General features: G+C 41.9%; 1 protein-coding gene across 6 annotated transcripts in view; it reads right to left on the bottom strand.

Moving 5' to 3' along the window:
* Nucleotides 1–2,721: 2,721 nt before the first annotated feature.
* The window catches only part of PRPF4B (pre-mRNA processing factor 4B), a 41,344-nt gene continuing 35,133 nt past the window's right edge, over nucleotides 2,722–8,932 (bottom strand). The window contains exons 14-19 of one of the 6 annotated variants that reach the window (XR_009533554.1): nucleotides 8,003–8,089; nucleotides 6,558–7,299; nucleotides 5,396–6,044; nucleotides 5,066–5,138; nucleotides 4,566–4,610; nucleotides 2,722–2,896 (exon numbers count right to left, since the gene is read on the bottom strand). Coding sequence is in view for 1 of the 6 variants with exons in the window: in XM_060109740.1 (XP_059965723.1) it covers nucleotides 7,096–7,299; nucleotides 8,003–8,089 (291 nt within the window). In the remaining 5 variants the exon portion in view is untranslated. The other 5 variants (XR_009533555.1, XR_009533557.1, XR_009533553.1 and 2 more) reach the window with 5 other exon arrangements.

Genomic DNA, 8,932 nt, shown 5'->3' with positions numbered 1-8,932 from the left:
CCAAGGCAGTCAGTATTAAGCTTTTGTTTATCGTCCCCCTAAATAAGATGGAATATTCGAGTTAGGGATGGGTGAGATGATTGAAAGGACAATTGAAATAAATGTTGAAGAGGTAACTTGTTTGAAACAAGAGGTAGCTTGTTTACTCTATCGTTAGGAAAAGAACAAGGCTCAAATAGTATTCAGAGGCAGGGGTCAGAGTATGTTTAGCTTTTAGGTTAATTTCAAAGAATATTCTGGAACCTCATCAACAGCAGTAACAAATAAACTTAGTTGTTCAGGATCCCTTATTATAATAGACTTTTACCTAAATCCGTATAATAACAAGTGGCGTAACACCCCGTTCACGGGTTGTGACACAGACACGGGCTTGTACTTTCACTCGGTTCCAACCTGCAGTGACCGTCCTCGTGTCCTCCACCCGCTCTCTTTACTCCTGCCTACAATTCTGAGTCCTGAACCTTCCGTACCAGCCCTTTGTATCCATTCTCATCTCTTCCTTCTTTACGTGTTTCAATTTTTAGCCCCTCACCTGTAGAGCTGGAATGATCTGATTTTTACTTGTAAATCCTTCAGGAAGGGACATGCATTTTGTCCACTGCTGCAGCCCGGTCACTGCCTGGCAGGTGGTAGACATCCTTTAAGGCGTTTGACTGGAGTGGACCTCACCCATCACAGAGGGCTGTGACGTTCGCAAAGCAGCTGAGCACTCGCTCCCAGGCTCCGCCGCCACTAACAGCGCCGACTCCTCAGGCAGTTTCCCTAACCTCTCTGTTCTTCACTTACCCAATCTGTAAAGCGAGTAGGATACCTTTTATCTCATATAATCACGTGAGATCAAGTGAATGAAGTGCCTGGCAAATTCAGGCACGTTATCAGGGAGAATAGGAAGGGCACAGAAGGCCAGAGTGGTTGGAGTGGGCTGCCCCGGCACTGGACTGTCACCAGATTAAGTGACAGCTCATGATAGGCCGTCAGCGTCCCACTTCTCGGGAGGCGCGTGCCGGGCACCGGGGACGTGGTATGGAGTGAGGCACATACAACCTGGCTTCCGGAAGGACCAGGAGTGGGACTGGGCACGAGGGACGGGAAGCAGCAGGCGTGGAATGTCTGCCGGGGGCCCATGAGAACCCTGCACTGAAAGGTTTCATCTCTTGGAGTGAGGGGTGCGGGAACACTGATTCTGGGCTTTAATGTCTTAGAGGTAGGTAATGGCAAATTTCTTATTGGGAACATAACCAGACTGTTTTATTTAGGATGCCATTGGACCTAAAAAAAAATTTTTTTTTAAAGAAAAAAACAACTGTAACACCTACCAGATAGTTTTCAGTTAAGAGTCCCAGATTGCTCTAAATGTAGTTAAAAACTGTTAGCAGCATTGCTGAGACTTCAGTTATGAGGCAAAGGGACTAGTAATTATATAACATGTCAGGAGCACTTGGTTAAAACAGTTGCTGGGATTCTGTTTCCAGTGTTTAAACCGAGTCCCTGGGACGAGGCACCGCGTAGAACGATGGGGGAAAACAGGCAACACGTACAAACCGGGGGAGAAAAGCTCACCACGGAGGGGGGTTGATGTGTAGTTATCAACAAATTCAAGACATTTTGCTATTTCCCAGACCTGTTGGAAGTCACCTTCTACCACTGTTTTCGAAGAAACATTTGGCAAAGTTTGTAACAGACATGTCCAAAGTAATCCTGCTCAGGAAATCCTAGTTAAATCTGGCTTTTCGGCCTGCTCGTGGAGTCCCCCGTTTAGCCCTCCAGCACTGCCGCTTCTTCTTGGCTCCTTTTCAGGTCTTAACTGAGGTAGAGTCTGAGTTTCTCATCCGTAAAAGCCCACGAAGAAAGTTGTCATCAACCTAAATCCACCCTACATACTACTCCCCCTACTAAAAACAGGATCTCATGACCCCTGCCCATCACTTTGGATAGATGACTACGTAGCCCTCCGTCCTGTACCAGGCCCAACAGGAAACACAACTGGGGCTTTGACAAGAAGCCTCTCCAGAGCCACTGCCACTCAGCCCATTGCTCCAACCACAACCTGACCAGACAGCCTGGCCAGCCACCGGGGGCAGGGGCTCCAGCTGGGTCACACGTGCTCTACGAAGCCAGCCTGGGCCTCTGCCCTCCGACCTCCAGTCCTGTTTTGCGTGTGCTAAAGGTTCACACGACCGCCCTGTTCCTGCCTCTTAAGTATTTCATCACTGTTCTGTTTAAAGCTGAAGACAGTTCCTTAGGAGAAAATAAAGAATGGGAAGAAGCGGACAGGGTCCAATACTCGTCAGGCTTCCCTGCCTGCAATGAACTGACCGATTTAAGCCATTACAGGAAGGGGTTATCCTGTTACGCATCGTTTCTATCCCTAGGAAAACGAAATCAAGTATGTGTAACGGGAACGAGAACACAACACCTTCTGGCATGTGTTCTGCACTTAGCTGCTTGCAGGTTGTTTCCAGGCTGCAGGTTCTGAGGGGCAGGTTCGGCTTGCTCGGCGGGACCTCCTCCCCACCCTCCCCCTCGTGAGACTCACAAAGCCTGTTGGATGTCTTCCGACAACTTTCCCTAACCTGGCGGTTCCCAGTCATATCTGAGCACAAAACACTTTGCAAAGCACATCTATGAAGATGAGGTAAGAAACAGTGTTTCTGACTTAAAGCTAAATGTAAAGACACCAAACTCAGCAATGAAAACTTAGGAGGCAGTATGGTAACAAGAGGCACATTTTATTACATTTTCCTAGTAAGTCAACTGGGAACATTGCTGCTGAAATGCAAGTTACAATTCAAATGACACTGGGAATAGTTAGGATACATGTCAAGTATTTTCAGAGGTGAGCGTCCATATCTTGGTCACTAACTGGAAAGATTCTTCAGAAGAACAGTCCCTTACCCTACACACAGGAGGAGAAGAATTAAAGACACCATGATGATATCTATCAGAATAACTGGAAAGCATTTTAAAAGTCAATTTAGTGTACATTCATTGACACGTAAAACACATGAATTTGTAGTGAACATTTCTATAAGGACATTTCATCTCAGAAAAGAATGATAAAATTCCCATTGAATACGCCTGAACTAGGATTCTATGAAAAAGAAAACACTTTATGAAGCCCAATTTCTGACAATGTCATGATAACTAACATAAAAGTACCTGCACATTTGATATCTGGCTTCTTTCCTATCTCGACATTTAAAAGGGGATTCCCTCAACTGCTCGGCCTAAATCTGAAGACATGTGATTCCCGTTTCAGAGATTCTCCTTCTCCCGGGCCAGCTAGAGAAGTCCAGGTGAAGGGGAGGGGGAGGAACGCAAAAAGGGACAAACCTGAGAACTTTGCACCTCACTGCCTCCACCACATACCCAAAACACTAGGACTGTAAAAATGTCCTGAGTATTTGTTTTAGTCAGGAAAAGAAAGTGGTCATTATAATGGCCAAAAAAATTGTTTTTTAAACACAAAATTATTTTGAGAAAAAGTAGAGTGGAATGAAACAGGCACTGGGGAATAAAGAAACAGGACGCTATTAATAAGGACTTGAAGGTGAGGGTGAATACAAATGCTGGGAGGGTCTTAAAATTTACGACAGGACACTCCCTTCAAAACCCTGACATTCCAGCCTAATTTCTGATAACCTTCGAGAACAGGTCTACCCAGAGAATGGTGTCTAAAATGTGTAAGCTCAACTATTCCCCCAACTACAGAGAGAACTATGCCATCTTTGTGGGTTATGTCCTAGGACTTATGGACCCTGAAGTCTCACAATCACTCGGCACCATTTTTGCCATAAAGTGAAATACAGCAAAACCTTCTTGAGAGAAACTACACAGCAACTGACTGCGCTTCTGCAGAGGACTGTTCACGCCCTGGGCCCACCTAGCAGAGGGCTTGCAGAGCTCCACGTCTCTCTGCCTTAGGACATTACAGACTCCAATACAATTACGTGTGTGTGGATAAACACTGCTTACAGGGTTCCTTTCAAGTAGATAAATCAAGGAATGCTGAGTTCGGGAATTTCAAAGATCTACAGAACGTGCCCTCGCATTTCCCTTAAGAAGGAACGCTGGCAGTGCTCTGGATATCTGGTCTATTTCAAGACAGTGACCAGAGCACTGGCTGAACACAGACACTGAGGGTGAGCTGGAGAAGAGGGCGCCCCAGGATCTGAGCAGTGCTCTTAGGGTTCCTTTCTACTCTTGTGCATCAGCCAAGGAGACGTGACACCTAAGGTGGGAGACTACCTTCAGATGGATGCTCTTTTGGTGGCTACTGTTTTTCTAATAATCCTTAGGGACCAATTTTGACAACCATGTGTGATGTGGAATCTCACCATCCACACGGCCAACATCACTAGATCTGACCACTATTCTCATCCTAGGGGAGGGAAGCGGGGGAGAGGCAGGAAGCATGATAAAGCGAAAACTTTACAATGAACACAGGAGCGCCACTCTAAGCACCAAACAGTAATGCACCCCAAATCATAATGCTGAAAACTAAAAAACTAGACAAAAATTAAATGGAGGATTCTTTTTTTTTTAATCTTTTATAGGACAGAAACCTTAGCTCATGTCTTCTGGTGTCATCATCTTCCACTGAGCTGCACCTAAAACACAAAGAACAAGTGACAAGCAACTTTGTTTTTTAAAGAACACGTAACAGTTTTGAAGGCATAAGATGAACTGTCTCTAAGTGGAAGTTAACTTACTTAAATAAGTATATAAAATGAAGCCATGAAAATCACCAGAAACATACAAACGTTAACTATCAATATTTTGAGTGAAAGTAACTAGGAAAGACTTGACTATGCAGCATATTATCACCAAAGTAAACAGTGGTGGGAAAATCACTACCCGTTTCATTCAGGTAGGAAAGCTGCACCTGGGACGCCTTGTTTACAAGGCGTCACCACCTGAGGATGAGCACCACCTGGCATTTATGTCAGTTTATGTCTAAACCACGAGGAGATGGGGGGGTACAGAGTCAAAGCTGGCCTATTGTATCATCTATCACCTTCCTGGCTGTAGTTCATTTCATGCCTTTAAATGGAGTAAAACCCACCAGAAGAATGCTGCTACTCTGATTTTCCATTCTTGAATGCACCAAAATGTGCATGCTTGTTGTAATTAGGTGCCTGGGTGAATAAAAAAATCCCATTTACAATTTTAAAATATTATTTAAACCCCTAAAATCTGATTATTTTCCACATTCCTCAGGGAGACAAGCATTAATTTTACCACCCAAACAGAAAAGGTAACATACATTTCTGAAAATTCTCTGCTATCATGTTAAAAAATACTAATTCCTTCGTGTTGCAAAACCGAACCGATTTACATGATTTTGTTTTAAATTGTTGCTAAATGTTTATCTACACATGCTGTCAGAAATAACCTTGTTAAGAAGGTGAAGCTGGTGTCTCAGCAAATCAGACCCCTTGGAGAAGGCGGTGAGTGGCCTGTGCCCCGTTTTCCTTTTTCTCTTTCCGCACCATCAGAAGGAAAAGTGAGAAAATAGCAGAAACATTAGTTAAATCCTGAATTATACCCCACAACCTACAGGAATTACCTCACTACACTGAAAGCTGACAATACTGGTGGAATTTCTTGATGAAATAATTAGGATCCTAATTATTAATAAAATGATAAACTTCTGGCTAGGTTTACATCTTTAACAAATAATTCTTTCAGTTAAAGACTTAAAGGAAGAAACGCAAGGTTGCTTTTAACTCTGCATCGTTTACCTGACTTACCAACACTGAAGACAAAAACTTTTAAAAATGGCTACAAATGCCTTGTTCACAAAAGACTTTATTACCTAGTGATGCATACTGAGAACATACAGAAATCTGCATGGTCCACGTCACATGCAGTAGAACCATCTTCACTTTACAGTAAGTGAGTGTCAACTGTTTTATGCAATAGACAGCACTTTAAAGTCACATCCTTAAAGAAAAGCTTCATTTACAAAAGAAATAAAAGGTAAAGAAGCAATTACCGCTTTTAAAAAGCAGCTGCTTTGTTCAAGAGTGGAAGGTTTATGCCTGTATTGAAAGACAACATGATCACAAATAATGAAAACAATGAACAAATGAAAAACACTTTTACCATAAAGCAGTACACTTTCAAAATGACATACAAATAGTTAAAAATTTCATTATGTTGTCTATCTAACTTTTAAATATGAGGACTTCCAGAATTAGGCCTCAACATTTGTTATTAGTAAATGAAAACTACGCATTGTTTCTATGTCACTAGGAACTGTATTTAACAAAATGTATATAAAGTCTATAGCAAGTTGATTTAAAAAAAATTAAAGTTAATAAGAAACAGTACACTGAAGGCGCTCTATCCATCAAGCGCATACTCTTCAAATTTTAAATGTGATGAACAGAACAGAAATTGTAACTATGCCACAGTTGCAATGCCAAAAAATAAAACAAGATCAGTTATCACACATGCAGGGAATTCTGCCACAAAGCTAATATCCCTCATTTGTCAATTGTTCCAATAAAATAACATCTTAAAACACCAGTGATGTTGATGGTTTAGCTTACCTTCAGTGTACTGAATGTTGTACACAACCTGCTTTAAAAGAGGAGACCATCCCTGCAGGCAGGCTCAAGAAGGAACAGGCCCCTTTCGGCACTGACTACACCCAGGGCATGCTGCTGTGGCCTGCACACACACACCTAGGAAAACGTGAATATAAACAGCATTTATGCTGGCCATTTTATCTGAAGACCAAAATGAAGCCAAGTTTGCTAAAAATAAATCAACCACCCAGTATTACTACTCATTTTATAACAGATGCTTTTGTCTTTTATGTGAACTGCAACCATTTACATTAGCACTGTAATTCTGTGCAGTCTTGGCAATTAAAACATTTCTACAGTGAAATTTCACATAAGACACAAAACAGATTAACTAACATTTCTAAAAGAAATATCACCCTTGGTGTTAATTCAAATATATCATGCTTCCTCAAATTTGCTGGAGAAATATTTATAAGTTTATATACATTAATAAACTGCTGTGAAATTTCTTCAGTCTTTGTATTTAATTACTCAAACCCTTGGAGCTTCTTCATCTCGTTTAAATCTTCTCCTGGATGAAGGCATGCTGTAGGGCCTGGTTGATGCTAATCCGTTTAGCTGGGTCCAACATTAGGATCTGGTCCAACAAGTCCTTCAGCTGGTGCACTTTTTTACGTTGGTCTTCAGGAAGTCGCTGGCACCCAATCAAGTCAGCCAACAGGTCCTTAGTTGGATTAATGGTGCTCATGACAGTAACTTTCTCCTACAAATAATTTTTTAAATGTGTATCTCTAAATAAATTACTAAATATATATAACCTAAAAAACTTGAATGAAAAAGGTCAACCCCAAGTTAGCCAGGATAGTTTAAACATCATTCTGTAGTTTAATTTTATAAACAGATCAGAATGACAACAGAAAGGAATTCTATGAGAATTCAAACACACAGTTAAGTAATGAAGGTCAGGATGGTGTGTGAACAAAGGCATGGAGGTCTGGAACAAGCAGCATGCCCGCTGGCCTACTGCCGGGTGTGGAATGGTGGGGTCCATGCAGTCGTGAGTGGGGGAACCGCTGAGGACGGCAGTCTTTCTGAGGAGCTAAATCCATTATCTTATAGGTAAGAGGGCGCCAAGGAAGAATTGTGAAGCAGGGAGAGTAATACGATTGGGTTTGTTTTCAAAAAGATCACTCTGGCAGCAGTACGGAAGCTGGATGGGAAGCCAGACCAAGAAAGTGACCCAAGGAGAGAGAAAAGGGCCTCAGTACGATAAAAATAAACTCATTATACTAGGCAGACATTTAAAAATCTTTCCCATAACCTCATGTGTCTTACTCAGGAATTGGCCAACAGCAACAGGCATTATTTTTAGTGTTTAAAATACTCGCATCTCCTAGAACCACCCGGCACGCAATCCGTTAACAATAAGATAATCATCTAATGTAGCACAGCTAAAGGACACTTACCCTCTCTGTTACTTTATCAACTTCTATGTACATGAAGTTGAGGTTTTGATCAAAATGTTGGTCTTTAAATACGCCTTTCCGAATCATCTGGCAATAAAACAGAACAGGTGGATTTTGAGCTCTTAGACATTGGTAGTCTGGTCTACCGATGACCCAATACACAAGTCACACAAGTGTTCCTGTTTAGTCTCTCTGGGTTTGCTTCCTTATTTGAGAATGATCTCCGATTCCTTGTTCTCGAGAGAATAACACCTTTGGAAAAGCTCATACAAATGCTGTACCTAAGAGTACTTAACAACATGAAATTATATTTTCCCGGGCAGTGACTTAAACCAATTACAATAAATATCATGTTGTGCTCTCACTATTCAAAACTAAGACTAAGCAAAGACTTACATCAGTGGCTCTTAGGAAGAATATTACACAACTGGGGCCTTCTCTCTTGGCAGTTAAGAAACCTAACGACATTTAAAAAATTAGGTTCTAACAGCCCTAAAGTGATAGCAGGCCAGGCCTCGTTAAAACAAGTACCAACATAGCTAATTGCTGTGTATCTCAGTCTAAACGAGTCCAACGTAACAGAACTTGGACAGAACTTAAAAAACATAATGGCTTCTGACCTATAGGGAGAAAAATCTGTAAATCTCTCAAGGTCAGCACATAAGCTGAAATCATAAAAGCCTAAGATACGGTCTTTAGGCATTTTTATAAATGCCTATAAAGTTCCTGATTTGTGTTAATCAAACAAACTAATATTACAGCTCAAGCATTAAGGGTGAGTATCAGGTTAAAAGATGTCATGTGCCCGTGTGAGTGTTCTCGGTACCTTCTCCCTCTCCCAAGCAGATTCCAACCTCTATGAACGGACTGCCGTCAAGCCCCCGCCGCTCACTCTCTGATGACCGAGTCCTTCCTCCACCATCTGTCTAC

Source organism: Mesoplodon densirostris, chromosome 10, assembly GCF_025265405.1.
Source record: "Mesoplodon densirostris isolate mMesDen1 chromosome 10, mMesDen1 primary haplotype, whole genome shotgun sequence".
Lineage (NCBI taxonomy): Eukaryota > Metazoa > Chordata > Mammalia > Artiodactyla > Ziphiidae > Mesoplodon > Mesoplodon densirostris.
This window is presented reverse-complemented; position numbering and strand designations above follow the sequence as displayed.